This window comes from Buteo buteo, chromosome 29 (assembly GCF_964188355.1).
Source record: "Buteo buteo chromosome 29, bButBut1.hap1.1, whole genome shotgun sequence".
Taxonomy (NCBI): Eukaryota; Metazoa; Chordata; class Aves; order Accipitriformes; family Accipitridae; genus Buteo; species Buteo buteo.
Genome location: NC_134199.1, coordinates 3964352 through 3985114, shown reverse-complemented (window position 1 = coordinate 3985114; position 20763 = coordinate 3964352). Strand labels below are relative to the sequence as shown.

At 44.6% G+C, this 20763-nt stretch overlaps 1 protein-coding gene across 10 annotated transcripts in view; it reads right to left on the bottom strand.

Annotated features, from left to right (window-relative positions):
* Nucleotides 1–342: 342 nt before the first annotated feature.
* Nucleotides 343–20763, bottom strand: part of NPRL3 (NPR3 like, GATOR1 complex subunit) — a 46582-nt gene continuing 26161 nt past the window's right edge. For 7 of the 10 annotated variants that reach the window (XM_075059412.1, XM_075059410.1, XM_075059415.1 and 4 more), the window contains 6 exons: nucleotides 20413–20569; nucleotides 18450–18556; nucleotides 17039–17168; nucleotides 7341–7560; nucleotides 5998–6190; nucleotides 343–1133 (listed from right to left, as the gene is read on the bottom strand). In XM_075059412.1, the coding sequence (XP_074915513.1) occupies nucleotides 968–1133; nucleotides 5998–6190; nucleotides 7341–7560; nucleotides 17039–17168; nucleotides 18450–18556; nucleotides 20413–20569 (973 nt within the window). In that variant the 3' untranslated portion in view covers nucleotides 343–967. The remainder of the gene's footprint in view (nucleotides 1134–5997; nucleotides 6191–7340; nucleotides 7561–17038; nucleotides 17169–18449; nucleotides 18557–20412; nucleotides 20570–20763) is intronic. The other 3 variants (XM_075059414.1, XM_075059416.1, XM_075059417.1) reach the window with 1 other exon arrangement.

Genomic DNA, 20763 nt, shown 5'->3' with positions numbered 1-20763 from the left:
CAGCCACATACAGACCTGTATCTTGTTTTTTCACCTGGCTAGCTTTAACCCAGGCCAGGTTCCCAGTCTGGCTCCCTGCAGCCACAACCATGCTTGCAGGGAGGGGAATGGAGGAACAAAACAAGCCCTAGGGGACAAGTCTGAGTGCCCTTAGCACCAGCCTCTGGCTCTGTGGAACTAGTATGTCCGTGCACTTGCAGGTTGGCCAGCTAATTTCCAGTCATGCTTCCCAACCCCAGCCAAAAAGTGGAAACCCTGAACACCCACAAACACATAGGGAGCTCCAATAGACACTTAGTAATAAGAGGAGAAGAAATAATAAGCTGTAACACACTGAGCGAGTCATTCTCATTCATGAAACTGTTTACTTGTGATACTTTGCCTTCCTACCTATGTCCTCACTGCTGTCAGATAACAATGATCAAACAGCATTCCTCGATGCCCAGGGACATTTCCCTAAAAGCCAGGCCAACTCCACTCTGCCCTTGAGCAGAGGCCATGCATGTTTTGCCATGAGGATAGGCTGAATGACCCAGCAGTCATGCTGGACAGCAGAGAAAGCATCTCAGATGCACCAGCATACACCCAAAGGTGAAGTACTGTCAGTAACACTGCAGTGGAAATCTTGGACCACTCTCACAAACCCTGGGGAGGGAGCAGGGTCAGGGAAGGGCTGTGAACTGGCAGCTCCCATGCTGTGAATGTGGCACAGCAGGAATCCAGGCTGAGCAAGCACATGCTGTCCTGCAGCAGGCCCCAGAGCCCTCACACAGACCGGCCTCAGGTGTCACCATCGGGAGCAGATGGGAAATTGAGGCACAGAGGGTGTCATGGTTTAACCAGGGAGAACCTGCTCTGTGTCACATGGCAAGAAAGAATTGAAATCACCTCCCTCCTTTAGTTTTTAGGCATCTTTTAGACTATCAGTATGGAGAGTGTAGCAGGTACCCTTCCTTTGCCAGCAGAGTCACTTTAAGAGAGACTGAAAAACTGAAATCACAGGGTCCTCATGGCTGGTCACCACCAGCACACTGCGGAATTTGTCAAACAGCATCAGCAGCTGGGAGCGACGCATGTTCTCGTTGTACATGATCTCCTCCAAATGGTGTCGGCCTCGGAAATAGTGCAGCAACCTGCAGGGAAGGAAAGCAAGAGAGGCACGTGAGCCAAAAGCAGGTGCACAAAGCCAGAACTGATATTGCCACCCTCAAGGTTTCTTCTCCCGTGGGACCCAAATCAGAAGGCATTTGGGTTGTGTCCCTCATTTACATGAAAAGTGAAGTATATTAAATTGGGCATGCCTACCACAGAAATCCCCTGGAAAAGCAGGGGACTCCCCCGCTTCGGGGCTTTGCAAAGGTCCTCCTTGTATCAAAAGGTTTCCTAGCCTGGGGCACTTCCTGTGATTGTCAATTTTCAACATAGTTTTTACTCCAGAAATCAAGGAACCACAAGTGCCAACAAGCCTTGAGAAGTCAGGATGTGGCAGATTTACTTCGGCCCTCTCTTAGCTGGGTCTACAATGCCCTTCATCACAGCTCTGCATCAGAGGCCTAGGCACCTACACTTGCTTTTAGAATGAAGAGCATGTTTTTTCCCCTCACAGCAGCCCAAAGGGCTTAGTAACTACAGGTCATGCACTCTTGAGGTTTGGTCAGCTTGAGTTAGGTGGAACAGTCACAACAGGGAGATGGAAATCTTGGTGACAGGCACCACAGAAGCTCTGGGAGTTATAAAGGCCCCAGAGAGCCCCAAAACCTTGAAGCCTAAGCTCAAACCACACTGGCTTCTTAAATTCTCAGTTCTTTTTAAATAGAGACAGCACGGATACCCCTTTGCTGGCCACCAACATGCTACAGATATCAGCTAACCTCAGCCCTGCACAGTCAATCACAGCAGGGTCTAAGAAAAACCGCTGCAGCCTCTTCACTGCAGCAAGTCCCTGATGGCTGAGGACCTGCTCCCCAGAGACCCTTCAGAGCCGTAACACCAAGCCAGCCCTCCAAACGAAGCTCAAGTTTACTGCTCAGTCTCTTAATTGTCTTAACAACCACCCAAATATAGGAACCGTACTGCACATGTCACTCAAATACTCCTACCCATCAAGGCCCAAACACATATGCCAGAATCACTTCCCCAGCTATGCAGACAGATGTGCGGCTGCAGGTGTTACACATCACGCTCTGCTCTGTGCTTCAGCAGCTTTTGCTCATGTTTCCATACCCATCTGCAGTTCAGGAATATGCTGGCCTGCTGCTTCATGCCAACTGACAGTAAAAATGAGTGGAGATGACAAGATCTGTTTTCCAATTCATTCAAACAGTCCTCATGCAGGAACAGCCCTTGAAAGACACCAAATATGCCTTAGAGCACTCCTGCGTATTTTCACATGACAGCGGGATGGGGCCTCTCATGCTTTCCCTGAAGGACTGACATTTGCCTGGCTGTCTTCTGCTGCTCAGGTTAGGCACTCCTGTCACCCATTACCCTTCATGGGTGACTGGAAAGGAGTCACTGTGCACAAGTCTCCCTCCATCACACCCTCCCTCTACACTGCACAGAGTAGGTTTCAACTCCAGTCCACTGCCATCTGTGTTTCTCTGCTCCACAGTTTGCCATGTCCCTCCTCTCACCGCCGCCTTGTTCCCGAAACAGCTGTACCTCACTGCCTCATCCCTGCTGGCAGCCCAGGGCAGCCCCCAGCACACTGCAAATTCCCTTCCACTTTGATGTTCATCTGCCAGCTCTCAAGTTGGCACCATTATGTAGAACGTAATTGCTACATCTCTGTACCTGCACTACAAACAAACAACAGATGGACAAGCTCCAGTCGTATTTACCTTTCCACTATCTGGTCTGTGCATTTGCCTTTTGCAGTATCTCCCACTGGGTATTTAAATCAGGCTAATTGGCTTCCTCCCCTGGGCCAATGGCAACCAGTGTGACACTGAAAAGTGGCCATTAGCAGGAACAGCATCAGTTTGTGCATGTACGTGTCAAAACCAGACCATCCCCTGAGGTATTAACTGAAATTTTTGTATATTGTATCTTATAACTTGTATCACTGTTCAGAAAGTGATTTTGAAAAAAATTTAAAGCTACATATTCTCTCCCTTCTACAAAGCTGGTCACTGTGATTGCCCATGCTGTCATCTCCTGGCACAGCTGTCTTCTGTGCAAATGATTATGACCTGGCTTTCAACAGCAACACAGACCAAGCAGGAGTTTTCCAATAAATAAATCCATCCTACATTCAAAAAGAGTCTGGATTCGTAACCGGTCAAGATGAAATACTTTCCACTCCAGTAAAAGCTAGAGAGGATATTAAAGAATATCACAAAAATGCCGGCTGGAAGACACCTCCAAAGTCTAGTCCAGCATCCTGCTCCAGCAGGACTATTGCCAATGCTGTAGCTTTTTCTAGCCAAGCTCTGAAACCCTCCAAGGATGGAGATCCCCCTACATGCCTGGGTAATCTGTCCTGGGCTGCACCACCCTCCCAGGGAAGAAGTCTTCCTAAAAGTCTAACTAGAATCTACAAAGCTGTGATTTGGGGCTCACAGCTCCAGTGAAGATGGGCACTACCTTTGCCTTTTTGAGCAATGAATAATTATGGGACCCAAACAGGACACAAGATGGCACTTCTTGGGGCAATAACACTACATTTGAGTCCTTCTTAAGCTGCACAGATTTGTCTGTTGACAGATGTGCACTTCCAGATCCAGACGGATGGAAGCTTATTGCTTTTCCATTGTTCATCAGTCTTCTCCCCTCTTCAAGTTATAGGAGCTGCCCCTCTAACAGCAGTGTAGTGTTTTTAAATGCTTAAAAAAAAATTATCTCAGACTAGTCATTCAAATAAAATTTGCTTATTCCTGGCCAGGGAGATATCCCTTCCACCAGCACTGCTTGAAAGTGGAGCAGAACTGTCCACAGCTTAGTGCCACCAATGAACATTCCTCAGTGGAGTGAAGGATCTCCATCTCCCAATCTAAGAGCAAGAAAAAAAAAAATATCCTGAAAGTGATTCCACACCCATGGCTTGGGAGACAAGCCATCAGTGAAGCCTCTGCCATCTGTTTAATGAATAACAGGCGTTCAGAGGCACAGACACGAGAAAATGTATTGGGTTGAAGTTTATTACTCTGCTGAAAATAGCCCATCCCTTTGTGTGCACACACAACTACGCTTGGAAGGGCAGTTGCAGTATATTTAGTGCACTAACTATGCATTTATAGCAGGAGTTTGTTCTGGGAGGCAGCTGATACAGCAGAGCTATTTGCCAGAGCACAGCCCTCATTAGGCTGCTATTCCTCAAAATGAAGCAAAAAGAAGCACTGGCGCAGTAACCTGTACTAGGGTAATGAGGAAGATCAGCTCATTCACTGCAGCAGTTTCTCTGCAATTGTTTATACTTTCATTAAGAGCAACAGGTTTACCCAGACACTCACCTCTGATGGTTTACAGCACAAAAAGAGAGAAAACACACCCACAACCTCCAAGTTATGGTGTCTCATAAAGCCACTGGTAACCAGGAGTGTCTTGCATAAACATTTCTATTTGTACACTCCAGCATCCTACCCATAGGACCCATTTGTTTATCATATCTTCTCTCTTCCTCACTGTTGACTTAAAAGAGTAAGCTATGGAGTTGTCAATTCAATCTATAGTAGAATGGAAATTCAGACTTAGCAACGCCATCCTGGGGATCTGCAAAAGAACCTGGTGCACAAGCGAAGTGCAAAATAAACATAATTCAGACAGCTGCCTGGTTACGGCAGCCGATTTTATGAAGAAATCAAAGTAATTTTTTGTATCTGCAATTCCAAAGCTTTCAAATGGCTGTTTTACCCAGATGAGGGAAGTGATAGGGGAGCAATCATGAAATCCTTCCCTCTCTCTAGGATAACTGAGAAATTGCATTGCCACTAAACTGGTCCAAAGCATCCCCCACAAATTCTGTCTCAACATATCACCAATTATGATTTTGTTTTTACTTTCCTTTCTCATCTGGTAATAAATTAAAAAACATTTCAAAGTTCTCAAATGACTGAAGTGTTGCTTCTCAATCAGAGAATATCCTCTGAAGATGGAGAAGGAGATGAGTAATTCAGAGAGCAGTAATTACCCACAAGCTTGGGAGAGCTCTGTGAGAATACCTGAGCACAGCACAGCTGCAAACTTTGCCACGGGCAAGAAAAGTATTTTCTTACTATTACGGTTTCTCTAGGCTACTTGACTATATCTATCCTAGGGCAAGAACCAGGTTTTCAGGGGATTACCAACTGAATCTAGAAAGTATAGGAAAAGCTGCAGTACTTGCCTCAGTACTTGCTTGCAGTACGTCTGCTCCACAAGTATGAAACCCAGTGAAAGTTGCATTCCAGTGACGCCACTGTGTTTTGAAATGCTTAGGAAGAAAAAAGTATTTTCCCCCACAGCTTTTTCCCAGATGGCTGGCTAGGAAGTCATTCTGCTTTTTACCGTGTGCAGAACCACATCTTGTGTATTTTTGTTGTGTTGAAATTTGTAACAACAAAACTGTGTGCTACTCAGTCTCATATTTGCATGGAGTCTACAAACCTTAAAATAAAGGATAGCTGGCTTGGAAGTATCAACAGACACAAAATGACAGCATCAGCATGACTGGGTCTTTGCTTTGCATGCTCAGAAGGTTTTTTCAGGCTATGCAGTTTTATGTCTACCATGTGTGGACACTGGAAAACTGGCAGGCAACCAGTGAAGTCCCTGTTGTCCAACCATAAGCCCTGATGCTCCTTCACACATCCAGGACTCTTTGTTAACAAGTGTTCTTGTGACACATATATTAGTTTTTGTGAAAAACTGATGTGCACAGATGAAATAGGTATAACGGGAACAAACCCAAAAGAATTTATCCTCCAAAATCCCAAGCTAACGGGATTTGCTCAGTAAATCCTTCAGTAAAACAGCAAGGATAAGAAAAAAATATTACATTCTGCACTCCTCATTTCCTACCTTGCAAACATGCGAAGATCTTCTGGATTTTGGGCAGCAGGGACATTAAGGATAGCTTCCCGCTCATGTTCCAACAAGCTTGCTAGGAGATTCTCTGTCATCCTTTTATTTAGGGGTGAGTCCCCACCAGGTATCAACTCAGCACTGGAATTATCCATGCTAGGGCTTGTCAGAGTCATGTCATCACTACTAGCTATCAGGGGAAGAGAGAAAGAGACACAGAATTTTTATATTCCTCAGCATAATGATGCAAAGATTATCAGTTCAGGCTGTTTCTATGTAGTCTTTCCAAATAATCCCTTCAGATTTGCAGAGCAAAGAAAGTGGCTCTCGAAATGCTACAAGTATCTGCAATTAGTCATATGACAACACAGCGATTTTTCTCAATGGGAAAGTCAAATGTTTCAACGAAGTCATCAATTTATGTGGAAAACTGTACTTCTGGAGACTATAAACAGTCCATAAAAAACATCTGAAAAGAAAATTCCCAGCCAGCTCTGCTGCAATACCGTGAAGTGGTAACATGAAAAGCCTAACAGCACAGAAGGTGGGAGCAAGCAGAAAGAAAGGCCAAGAAGCAATATCCTCTTGTGAGCAAGCCAGAATAAGCAGATCGCAGACTTATCTGACTAATGTTCCAAGATTTCTGCCCTAATTCATGGCTTCTGTAAAGCTGAAAGTTGTACAGAGAATGTCTCTTGATATCCAACCTCGGTGGCATTCTGAGAATGCTGCTTGTAACAGCACAGGCAGGAAAGTTTGGGGATTTCAGCATTGTATCTGATTTATGCTCTTGAAAAAATGCTTTCCTGGAATCACCCTGAAGAATGGCACTAAGGAGATTAGAGAAATCAGGAGACATAAACAGAAATCAACCATCTGTAAGAACGACAGCTATCTTTGCATCTCCTTAGGTGGCTCTACAGCCCACAGAAACCAATGCTGTTTGAAACAAATTTTCACAGTTTTCTTCCTCTCCTGAAAACCAAAGTTCATGTAGTAACAGCAGTGCAGCCAGAGGAACATGGCCATTACTTTTGAGTGCAGCAAGGAAGTTACTTCGAAAAAATAGAGGTACCTCTGATAAAAATATTTCACATGATCAAATGAGAACTTGGCAAGTTACAAAGCACTACTTTTTAAAAACAAGAATTTAAGATCTAACAGCCCTTAAGACTTTCACCAATGCCCAGCTCTAAATTTAAAGAAGGGCTGGACCTAATTAGCAAGCACTCCAGCAAAGACGAGTTGTCTTGTTACCAATGCCTGATTACCCTAAGCATCGGAAGGGAAGCTCTAGAAGTGGGCTGTGGTCTGAACAGCAGAGAAAAGTGTGCTCATACTTGGAGAACCAAAGCTGAGAGCATTGGGGGTGCTTAAACTTCGGCCTCCAACTCTAGCAGTAAAGGGCATGTCTTCATCTTGGGCTCGGAAATCCTCCTCATTTGGTGGCACCATCAGACAGACATAAGTGTGAAGCTGAATAAGAAGCCGGTGTTGGAGCATCCATATCACCATTTGAATGAGCTGAGTCTGCAGAGTAAGAAATGAGGTATTAAACACCTGTGAAATAAAATACAGGACAAAAACAATGTACAAAGGTTAGGCTTTGTGACTAAAAGTCACGAGGAGAAATGCTTTCTACCCTACACAACAGTTTTATCTCTTCTCCAATCATAAAAAGGTGACCAGGCACACATGTTCATCGTATCCAAAGCCTTTGTGGATGCTTAGGCTGTAATCAAACCTTTAATGATCACCGTGTCTTTACGCAATGCTGACGAGCACAACCAGTGTCCTCAAACGAACCAGCCCCACCCCCTTGCCATAGCTCCAGCACCTGCTATGTTCTAGCAGAGCAGCTGAATGCCCTCACCACATAATGCTTCAGCCATCCAAATGTAGCCATACAACCCCACCTGGAGCTGTTCAGTCCTCTTTTAACAAAACAAGTTTAGTAGGTGCTAAAAAAATAGGGTAGTTTTCCTTCTGAGAGACCAGACATGGCAAATGAGTCAACCAGATGCAGGCCCCAATGTCCATGGCCAAACAGCGTGAGCCCTGAGACCAGTTTGCTGGTTTGTACACAAGGCCCACTAAAATCAGTAATCACCGAAGCCTTAATCGCCGAGCGGTCAGATTAAAGTGCAGGTTCCCCTAGAAAGCCAGGGAGAGGGCTGGGTGATGGGGCAGAGCTGAACCAATAAAGACAGGTCCCCAGAAATAGGAGCCATTTGCTGTCAGGTGGGAAACTGCTGCATAACTATGGGAGAGACTCTGGAGATCGGAGCCATGCCAGGACTCAGCGATACAGAAATAGCACTAACAGCAGCAGAAATCTTGGCAAGAGACAGCAGCCTGCCACTGCCAAGTAGTCCCCTCTCAATGCAAAGGGTTAATATCCCCCATTTGCTCGCCATCCCTCTGCGATAATAGGACAGGCCAAGCTTATTAAGGCACCTAGGGTTTTAGGGTGCAGAAAAGCAAGAGTTCCAAAAGCGCCGAGCAATGATGCTTGTATTAAACAAACATGCATAACACCTTTGTGTTACAGTAGCTGAAGACCTGCACAATGTCCCCAGAGTGATGCTGAAAGCAGTGGGCAGAGTGAGGGACAAGCATTTGTAGGTTCTTGGCATGGCCTATTTTCAGGAGTTTTGGAGGAGCATTCAAAACACATCATCGTGTCTGAATTTCTGCACAAAAAGCCTTTTCATATCACTGTAGGCAACCCTTCCCATAGCTAACGGCTCTGAAAACACTGATCCACTGACAAAAGCTGTTTGGGGATTTCATAGCAACCAAAACTGTTTTGGTGAGAAACACATGCAGAATGAGCTCAGACTCTGAGAAGGAAGCTAGCTCTGCTGTATTAATCATCAGGATAACGGGCCAAATCTCAGTAAAAGCCCCAAACCAAGTTCATCAGCTCACATAATTTTCCTTTTTCCATAAATCTTTTAATTCTCACTTCCTCCTCTGCTACCAAATCACAAAAGAAACATCTTCTGTTTGCAAACAGACTCACACCCTGTCTTTTCAGGGATTACCACTTTTGGGGGTTGAACGGATTTTAATCTTAAAACATATTATCTGGGACTGCCTTCAAAAATATCTTTTCCAGAAAAGCCATAATTCATTTTACATGTTTAATAGAAAATCTACAGAAGAGGAAGGTTGGCAAAAGATACCAAATGCATAGTGTTTTGCTAACATCTGAAATCAGCCTGGAAGAGCAAGGAGGCTTACTCCAGTGATTACATTGCTAAAAACCTTCCTTCCAGATGCAGGCCTGGATGGAAAGATGTGTCATATATTTTACTTAAATTTCCAACCTGTTGGCATGCAGCAATGTCTGATTAGCTAGTTTCACGTCAAATGAAAGAGGTCTGCACATTTCACAGCACAAAATAACCCTGGAAAAATCCAAGGCAATTCAAGGAGACAGTAAGACAGGCTCTACCAGACCTGCAGAATCTGCCGGGTAGGGCCTGACCTAGACCAGCCTCCACTGGTCACCTTGGTGGTTTCGTGAATTACAAAAATAGCCAGTTGCTTTCTTTACAGCTCCATGTGTGTGGAAAGTCTTATCCAACACTCTCTAATTCTGCATACACACCTTCACCTCTATGCTCTTGTGCAAATATCCAGAAAGCCACCCCTGAGCCAGCAGCTATGGCTCGGCAGAACAAGAAGCCAGGCAAAAGTGGTGTTACAGCTTTACAATCATAACATTGTACAACCAATGACTGCCAAATGCCTTTGTGCTGTAAGTGGAAGAGTGGGAGACTGGCTGAGACTAACCTGAGAACTAGAGAAAACTGTTCTTCCATATTGAAGTGAGCCTGAACAATCATCCCTCGATAAGAGAGAATGATGATCATTGACAGTTATTGATAATAAGCTGGGCTTCAGCGGGAATTTGGTACCTCTTAAAATCTAGTCCTAGAAAAAACCCCAAGCGATGCAGCATCCTGCAACTGGCACCATGCCCAAAACAGTGTGCTTTGTGCCATCACTGCAAATATGCCTCACACCATTTCAACTTTTTCCAGGTTTAAACCTATTTCTTACCAAAAGCAGCAAATGTTTTCAAAGATAAGGTCTAGCAGAGGTGGACACCAGGTGCCCACCAAAGCCATTCTATCACTCCCCCCTCCTCAGCTGGACAGGGGAGAGAAAATATAACAAAGGGCTCGTGGGTCAAGATAAGGACAGGAGAGATCACTCACCAATTACCATCACGGGCAAAACGGACTCAACTTGGGGAAAATTAACTCAATTTATTACCAATCAACCAGAGTAGGGTAATGAGAAATAAAACCAAATCTCGAAACACCTTCCCTCCACCCCTCCCTTCTTCCCAGGCACAACTGCACTCCTGGATTCTCCACCTACCCCCCCCCCCCCCCAGCAGTACAGGGGGACGGGGAATGGGGTTTACGGTCAGTTCATCACACATTATCTCTGCCACTTCATCCTCCTCAGGGGCAGGACTCATCACACTCTTCCCCTGCTCCAGTGTGGGGTCCCTCCCACAGGAGACAGTCCTCCATGAACTTCTCCAACATAGGTCCTTCCCACAGGCTGCAGTTCTTCACGAACTGCTCCAGCGTGGGTCCCTTCCATGGCATGCAGTCCTTCAGGAGCACACTGCTCCAGCGTGGGTCCTCCACAGGGTCACAAGTCCTGCCAGAAAACCTGCTCCGTGGGCTCCTCTCTCCACAGATCCGCAGGTCCTGCCAGGAGCCTGCTCCAGCGGAGGCTTCCCACAGGGTCACAGCCTCCTTTGGGCACCCACCAGCTCCGGCGTGGGGTCCTCCCCAGGCTGCAGGTGGAGATCTGCTCCCCCATGGACCTCCCTGGGCTGCAGGGGGACAGCCTGCCTCACCATGGTCTTCGCCACGGGCTGCAGGGGAATCTCTGTTCCGGCACCTGGAGCACCTCCTCCCCTTCCTTCTGCACTGACCTGGGGGTCTGCAGGGTTGTTTCTTTTACATGTTCTTACTCCTCTCTCTGGCTGCTGTTTCTGTGTGCCCTGCAACTTTTTTTCCTTCTTAAATATGTTATCACAGAGGCGCTACCACTATCGCTGATTGGCTCAGCCTTGGCCGGCAGTGCGTCCGTCTTAGAGCTGGCTGGTATTGGCTCTGTCAGACATAGGGGAAGCTTCCAGCAGCTTCTCACTGAAGCCACCCCTGTAACTCCCCCGCTGCCAAAACCTTGCCACACAAACCCAATACAAATACGTTCTGCTGCTTGTCCTTCTGAACATGAACACTGAATTAACATCCATTCTCCATCAGCTCCTCTTGAACTCTGATGGAGCTTACAGAGAGGTCTGCAGGAGAAGAGGCTTCCTTGCACCATCTGTGCTGCGCTGGCTATCAGAAATGCTCTTCCTCCCATGGAGATACAGGGTTATCTTCATGCTTGGTGTCAGTCTACTTGATTAGCTGGGCTCCTTGCTGAAGCCAGAAGGGCTGGGAGTAGCTTCCCAGGTGAGGGTACACTTCAGTCCCAGGACTGCCTCCACTCACTCATCATCTGGCATGGTGGGAATCCATAGCCTGCCTTTTTTGGCTGAAACACCAGGACCATGATGGAAATATAAATCGAAACATTTTTTGTTGCTTAATTTAACTACCAATCAACTCTAAATTTCATCCATATTCCTTTCGTCCTTCCCGTCCCCCTATGCTGCTTTTTTCCAATCTGCTGGGGGTGGGGTGGGGGGGTGTCCTGTCTGCCACACCATCTGGAACGCTCCTGCTGGCACAGATCAGCCGTGGCCATCTCCTTCCTCTCCCCAACTCGTGGTGCAGCAGGCCCCAGGCAAAGTTAGAGCGTGTTGTCATGCAAGGCAGCATGGAGGGCGTTGGTAACAATACCTTGCTTTGTGCTTATTGACAAAAGCAGAGAGATGTATTAGCTTCTGAAAACACGGGCACTATACATGTCAGCCCATCTGGGCAGTTTGGGACAGTCAGAGGAAAGCTCAGCCCCAAGCCTTGAAGGGACAAGTTTCAGTATTCATTATTCTCTTCCCTCTGGGAACCAAAGGGAGCATTTGTAAAACTCTTGAGTAATGTGTTAAATAAATGCATTTCCTGCAAGGATTCCTTAAGGCTGTTTTCTTTCCCAGGCCTAAAAATCTAAGGAGAACGCCAAGATAACTGGGACCAGCAACAGGTTCAGGAAAGGGAAGGGAAAACAGCAACCCAGAAGCACTCAATCCTAGCTTGTTTCTCACTACTTGACGAGAGACTCTTAGTTAAAACAGCTTGTCTTGCCTACCGAAGTATACGAGCCCCCCTTTCTCCAGTCTAGCTATTTGACACATGCATTGTTCAAGGACTAACTTGAGAACTAAGGGCTGCCTTGGGTCAGTAGGACAGTGCTTTCAGAGTCACTGGGGTAAATGGATGTTTGCTGAAATATATTACCTTTATAATTCAAACCACGCTGTTTTATGAAAAACAGATCAGCTATTAAAATTTCTCCTTATTTTACAGAAAACAGACTCTGAAGACCCCTATTAATGTAGGACAAAAAATTTATTGTCTAATATTGCCATTTTAATCATTAGGTAACAGCTTTGAATTCTCAGCTTAACCATTCCCTCCATTTAGGCCTAGAAAGACATATTTTTTTAACTTGCCACACTAAAAAAATCCTGATTTTATACCTAGTCCAACTGAATATAAATGCATCTTAATACTACTTCCATACCTCTGCCAACAAAAGCTCCTGTGACTCTTAATGCCTTCCAGATGCCCAGCAGAACAGTCCCATTTGCAGCATGTCTCTCAGAAGACACAACTGCCTATTCAGTATTTGCATGCAGCTCTCCTCCCACTCCCATCCTCTGACATACTCGCTCATTTTCCACTGAGCTGTTACACAAAGCACAGCACGTTTTCCAGATACATAAGGCAGAGGCCTCATCTACTGGTGCCTTACTCCCAACAGGATGGCCAGACTTATTAAAAGAAAAGTGAAAAAATCAAACATATTTTGTTCAGCAGCAGCTGTCATACTTTCCCATCTGTTTTTTCCCACAGTTATCCTAGCCCCATCAAGGGAGAATTAGATAACTACAATAATAATAACAATGTGCATTATGATAAAGAGCTACTGTAGTGAAGGGGATGCAGGGAGGAAATGGGATGTCTAATTCACCTAGGTACACTCCTACCTTACGGGGGAAAGACCCTCCTGCTAGGCAACGTTTGTTCCTCAAGGCAGCATAGAGAGATGTTACAGCTTCTTCTGAAAGATAGACTAACTGAGGCCATAATGCACGGATGAGGGGAAGCCACAAGCATTATCCCTTTCTCTTGGTTTGCAAAGAAACTTGCAAACCCAGCGCAGAGTAGCTGGGTGAAGAAACTTTGATATTGTACAAAGAAAGCCTCGCACTGAGAGCGGATTAAAGCATTCCCATGCACCAGCTGCAGTGCCTAGTACACATAGTCTGTCAATGAATGTGTGCTGACCTAAAGGTTTTAGGTCACCAAGTGTTTCTGTGCTTTCACAGGAGGTTATGAAGGTGTGTGCACCACACTGAACACCACCAGAACTCCAGTCTGGTGTGCTCTGCGGCCACATCAAGGCTGTGCCACACATGAAGGGACAGCACAGGGACAGGAACCAACAGTCACAGGCAGCAGAAGGAAGGACAGCTTCTTTGGGGTCAGGGTAGAGGAGACACAAACTGCTTCTTTTCCAGTAAAAACACTGAAAGGGAAAATGAGTTTCCCTACTGTATCAGCTGACAGGATCTCCTCACCCCATGGCCGCACCCTGGTGAGATCCAGCACCAGCAGCATGAGCTAAACTGGTTGCTGTTCAGGACAGTCCCAGGCTGCGTTGGATTGCTGCAAGTCCAAGTGACACTACACAGCACAGTGGAACTAACAGACAGCTCACTGCCATGAAAAGGGGAAAATAGCTTCTGCTTTCCTCACTGATCCCCAGCTGCAGAAGTGCCTCCTTCATTCTGCACCAGCCCTGGCACTTGCTGGATCTCCCCCTGAGCAAATTCCACCTGCTAACCTGGCAGAAAACTAATGCAGCTGAAACAAGTTAAGTGAATAGAGTCAAGCTGGACAGGAGCCAGAGCTCTAGCGCAAAGGGAAGAGGGAAAGGAGGAAGGCATGTGTGCACACACCTGAGAGTAGAAGGGAAAAACAGGCCCTCCTCTCAGCAGCACTCAGATATCGTAAGATCAGCTGAGCTGCAGGCGTAGGCTCATCCTCATGCTGCTGCAACATTGCTATCCAAACAAGGCAGGTTAAACAGAGAGAAAGGGAAGCTAGCATAGAAATCACTACACGAATACCAAAATCTTTCATAAGCACCACAGAGTTCAACTGCAGCTCATCATCACAGGCAAGAAAAGAGATCCAAGACAACAGGCTCAGGAAGAATTCCTGTCTCTAGCACAGGGCATGGCTGAGAGCACTGGCAGTCCTGGCAGACACCACTCGCTGGACGTCTCCTACCTACTTGACAGACACCAAAAGCAGAATGTAGACAAGCACTCCATCATTCAAGGCAGTCTTGCCCTTGTCCTTGCTCAGGCTATTGCAGGTTGTTTGTACCTCCTACCCGCCAAAAAATACCACAGCACCCCAAGTATAAAAATGCCAGTGTCACATTTTTTTCATCTACCCAAAGGAATGGCGCAATTCCACCCATATAACAGTAAGCTAGCAAAAATAACTTTGTCCTCTTTCAAATCAAGCAGTATGACTTCGTATAAAAACAGGCGGAAGGGCTCTTTAACAGCTTTCCTATTTTGTATTGTGGACTTTATTAATGCCTTCCGTATTCTCTGCCCATCCAGAAGCACGTGCCAAAAGGAGGGAGCCAATCCCATGCTTAAGACAAGAATCAAATGGGATAGATGCCATGAGACCGTAACAGTTTCTGCCAAAAATACAGCCCTTCCCACAGTACTGACCTTCTAGCACAGATGACCTTCAGAAATAGAGACAGTACAGTCAGCATGATGAAAAGCACAAGATAAGACTACTAGTGAAAATCTTCAAAGTTAAAAAAAAATCCACATCCCCTCTTATGTACACAAAGAACAAAATTACAGTGAAAGGTCCCAACTTTGTTAACTTTTTTCAAAGGCAAAGCAAATACAATCTGACAATATTTACAGTTCAGAGTACAGCATCTTTTATCACTGCGCAGTGGAACAAAAACCCACCCACATTTAATCAGATTATTGCTCTATCGACTAGATCTCTGCTAATTACAATTGGAGCCTGACCACTTCAGGACAGGGATTAGACTCATCTCTCTTCAAAGGCTAGTTCCTAACAAAACAATAATACAAAGAGTTCTACATAGGTAAATCAAAGTAGAAGAAAATGTACTGATATGAAAACATCTAAAAACTCTCTCTAGCTTAAACTCCCCCAAGAACTGCCATGCTTAGCTTTGTCAAAAAGAAGCTCACCATGACTCAAAACAACCCACCAGTGTACGGTGGTCTCCATCTTCATGTACATGTCTTGCCAATGTGGCCCGGAGTCTTCTGCAACCACAGTTCTCACCTCCCCTTTTCAGACCATAGAAGGTACTTCCATAGCTTTTCACAGCATCATCCTTCATCCTTCCATACAGGCTGAAAGGATGATGAAAACAAGCCATGCTGTTGACCTTTAGGACCCCACCACAGACAGGTGAGCATCCGAGAGAAGGCGCACACTCTAAAAGAGCCATTTTAGCCCTCCAACAGCTCTGGCAAACATTGATCACACATTGTTGTTTCAAGGCATAACTGCAGCAGTAAGTGGCAGACTTTATTTGTGTATTTTAAACAAAAGTAGGACATCTGAGAATAACCAGAAATATTGAAGGAGAAGTATTAAGGCAAGTAATTAATTTTAAAAGGACTACTGAGAATAAGAATGCCTCCTGAAGCTACTGCAGCTAGAATAAAATTAATGCTATTAATTCAGCTTCAATTTTCAGGACACTGATTTGTCTGTAACTACAATGAAGTACTGACAAAAAAACCAGTAAAACTGCTCTTCCCCGACTCCCAAAGTGGCAGCTGACCAGTACATACTATTGGGATTAGACGCTACATCATTACTTGCCTTTATCTCTGATCATAATCTCTGCTGACCTGTAATTACAACAAATTCTTCTCTCACAATTGTGCCTGTGTGCGCAATTGATGTTAATCTTCCAGGTATTTGAACAGTGGCTAAATTCATATAGCCAGCAAGTCATCAAAGTATGAAGGCTAGCAAACAACACTACAAGAAATCAGCTAAAGAAATCTGCCTATGCTTCTTTTGCCACAGTGTGTTCAGAGGTCCAAGGTTCTTCATCTGGGAATATAACAGTGTCAGCGAGGAGACCTCACATTATTGAGCTCGCTCTTGCATTTTACCGTTCCCAGAAATGCCGCAAGCCATGATCTATGCATAAGCAAAACAACAGCTCACAAATCCAAAATCCATATATTATTATCCCAAATCTGAACATTATAATGCTGATGCTGTAACACATGGCCTTCTGTTGACTACATGCTGAGTCTACTTCCTCTAATGGCCTTTAAACAATTCCAGTTTCATAGCACAAGCTAAGTGACTAGACAGTTTGCTTTTAAAACCAGATTGTGAACTTAAAGCAGATGGAATATAATAAAATCAAGTGTGATTGAGAGGAATCCACAAACTTGCACTCAGCCCTACTAATTTATGACAGTTTTCGACAGACCAAATGGAGTTTCGTTCTTCCCTACTATATCACTCAGGGAAAAGAAACATTCTGATTTTTCTTTTAGGATTGTGCTTTGCTAGCACAGACCATCCACACAGCTTCACCTTGAACATCCCCACAGCTTTTTGGCATATGGATATGAAACAACAAATCATACGGTTGGAAACACAGTAATTGGCAACTTCTAAACCTGCAATAGCAGGTTCCTGACTAGGTACTCCAGAAGCAACACCATTCCTTGTTCTCATTAGTAGGAGAACGAGGAGCTCTTGTACACTCCCCATCTCACCTCCTGAACAGGCGGTGCGAGCGGATTCTTGAACTCTGAGAGTGACACTGGGAGGGAGAACTTGGAAAGCATCGATGGCAGGTTGTGGCCCCGGAACTGACAAGAAAACGCATCTGCTAATGGAGAATAACTACAGAAAAGAGGTAAAGGCAGAAATCAGTTTTATATTGCTGGTCAGTGTAACATTTACCCATTTAAGCATTACAGAAGTGCCAATTCCCAAATGAAATATTCTCCGTGACCTAGAAAAATAGTATGGATAGTTTATGGCATGTTGCATCCTGCAAAAGTAAGCAAGCAGCATATGCACTTTCATCTTGGTGTTACATTCAGCTCCAGTACATTATTCAAGGTGCGGAGGGAATCCAGAGAAGAAAAATAAAAATGATAAAAAGTCTAGACCTGCGCAGTCTCTGATCAAAGGAACAGGGATTGGGCAGTCAAGAGAAGACAGAGATGGGCAGGATAAACACACAATCTTTTAATATGCAAAATACAGCTGCAGATGTGACTGTTCTCGATGCCTATGCTGACAGGACAAGCAATATGATTGATCAGAAGTAAAGGAGAGTCAAGTTAAATATTAGGAAAACTGTCTGTCTTAGGATTTCCATCTACAAAGGTCTTCAAGAACAGCACTGCCATATATGACACAGGCACAGCTGTTCCTGAATGACCTCAAGGTCCCTTCCTGTCCTATTTTTATACTTCCATCACAGAAGTTTTAAATCAAAACTATTTTCCTATAACTAAGATCCAACACAGATTCTAAAAACATCTCAAAATCCAACACAGAAAGGGTTGCCAATTTCAGCAGAGCAAAAATACCCACCACTGCCTCCACATCTTCCTTGCATTGCCACTGCATGCTCTCAAAATGGCCGCAATGCCTTCTGTCTGCGAGAAGGCATATCAGTACAAAATGCCATCACATAAAACAATACAATAGTGATAGCAACACTACCCTGATTTGCTACTTTTGATTAATTTCAGGTGATGCTGTGTGCCAGATACACAGATAGTCCTATGAAACACTGATTTAACTTAACCATGAAGTATTTTGCTTTGTAAATGTTTCCATACTGCTTCAGGTTCATACAGCCTGATACAGACATTCAGTGAGCAAGCGTACTAAAAATACTAAAAATAGCTTCACAGGGTAAATATTGCTTCCAAGGCCCACATCACTGCAGAAGCATATTGATCTGCTATGATGCTCCTCCCTACTGCACACAAACTCCTATAGGGCTTTGCAAGTTCAGGCACATGTAATGGTTTATGTTTTGTACAGTCCCAACAAATTCATACATGAAGAAAGATCCCACTCTGTGTTCAGTAAAACAGGGAAGGAAAGCATATCTGCACTTGTCACCACTTTGTTGCTACAGTCAGTCGTTTTCTTTCTACTTACAGACAGACACTGGCGTTTGGAGAAAGCATGTAGACATTGTTTTCACACAGCGGATAAATAATAATTGCTTTTCCCCAGTAAACAAGATGTGCAGCAAGCTGGAAAACCTGCATTGAGAAAACAGGGAAAAATTAGGAGAGCAAAAGCAAAATTCAAACTCTCAGCAAGAGTTCCATACAGTGACAGAAAAATCTTGTTTGAGCTGAAATGAAAGAAAAATGTTCCATCCTTTAACCCTGCCTTCAGAATAAATTCATGGTTTAATATAACATGTGGCACATCAAAAAGCATTTGACAAGGTTATGAATTTCCAGAGGATCACTTCACATTTCTAAGCAACTTAGTATTTCCTGTCTTAAAGGAATTTCTTCAAACTATATCAATAGAAGTTTAGTTACTTTTCATGCCCCAAAACCCTATTTTTGTTTATGCACAAAATGCATTAAGTGTTATACATGAAAAATAAAAGAATCAGCCTTTACTATGACACAAACATAAAGGTAACCAACACTGCCTTTTTAATGCACTCAGATATTTCAGTAATGAGTTACACAAAGTATTTTAATGTGTTAAACAAGTCAGTGGTTGTTAATGGCTCTGGAAGAGCCACATAAATAGCATCTACAAGACATAAAATCCAGCCTGTACCATTAGATGCATTTAACTTTGCTTTATTGTGGAGAACAAAACTACAGAAGCAGTAGGGAATTTCCAGAGTTCATCCCATAGCTATATAATGCCAAGTAACACCACAGACCACTGTAAGCAGACCTGGAAATTTTATTACAAAACAGGACCTTTCCCTTCAAATAAGAGAAGGCACGTATCTACGATCAGGAGAGTCTGAGATGACAAGCTGTGCTCTGCCCTGTCACACAGCGCATAGATCATGTTCACGGATCTGAATCAATCCTTAGAAGTGTGGAGTGGCTCTCCCCTCTCCCGTATCATCTAATATAATCATCAGGTCTGACAGGCAAAGGGCCACAATGACCGCAGTCATCCACAGTGGTCTCACAGTGGCCTCGTGCCTCCCATGATTGCCAGAGTTTCATTCCCTCCACTGGCACAAAGCTCCCTTTTCAAGGGCTCATCACATCACCTTGAGCAATTCAGATTTGAAATCTGGTTGTCAATACTGGAAACAAACTCGGAAAGAGCTTCTGGCTTGGAAAGACTGGCTCAAAATTTTTGCCCAAGCCTAAACTAGAGCTTCCTTCCTGGGACTCTGCAAAGTCCATGCACTAATGTACTAAGGGAAATCGATAGGTAGGTTTGCACAAGCTTTCAGAGTTCTTTAGTAGAAAAGATCTTGGCAGATCCAGGGGAAGCAACATATTTGGCCATGGCAGCTGTAAGCTTTCACTTGCATTTTGGGTGCCTCCATTTGCACATAGACATCAACATGGCAGAACCAAGACAGACCACTGTGGTGTAAGTCAAGAGTACTATCTGTTCTGGTTTTAACTACCTAATGGGAAGGGCACAGAGAAGACAGCCACTCTTCTCAGTGGGGCAGAGGGATAGCACAGGAGGTGACACACACAAGGTGGGAGATGGGAAATTCCCATTAGATATGAGGAAAGGTTTTCACTCTGATGCTGGTCAAATGGTGGACCAGGGCCCAGAGAGGCTGTAGGACGTATCCCCAGAAGTATTCAGAATTTGAACGGACAAGTATGGACTTGCTCTGAGCAGTGGTGTGGACTAGAAACCTCCAGGCACCCCTGCTACCCCACGGCAATTTGTGATTTGGATGTGGCTGCAGGACTGTTGAGCCCTGTCACTGCACCACTGCCCTCCATTTCTCCAACCTTTCCCCAAAAGCTTGTGCTATTTCTGTGCATTCTGCTCACACCAAGAGAACTGACTTGCTCATGTACCACAGAAACGCACTGGCACACAGAAAGAAAACACCTTGTGATTTAAAAGAATTTCAGCTGCCACTGACAGTTCCCCGTACCTGCAGCAATGCTAAGTCAGCATCTTGAGCCAGTTGCTGCAAATTCTTCACAGCAGAGGTAGTTTTAATTACTCTCACTAGGGCAGGAGAGCAGTCCAATGGGAGCTCATTAAGCAATGACTTCTCATCATTTAAAAGTAATAAGGCATGGTAAGGCCTGCAGAAAAATAGAATACATTTGCACAGTAAACTGCAGCTTTTCCTGAAGGCTTAGTTATTCCCAGACCATGATATCTGGGGTCAATCTACTGGTAAAAAAAGAACTAATATCATCCTTTTGTGGTAAGATGGTTCAGAAGAAGCTTATTTTTATGTCACAAGGTAAGATGCTCCCTGTAAAAAGGGGATAGA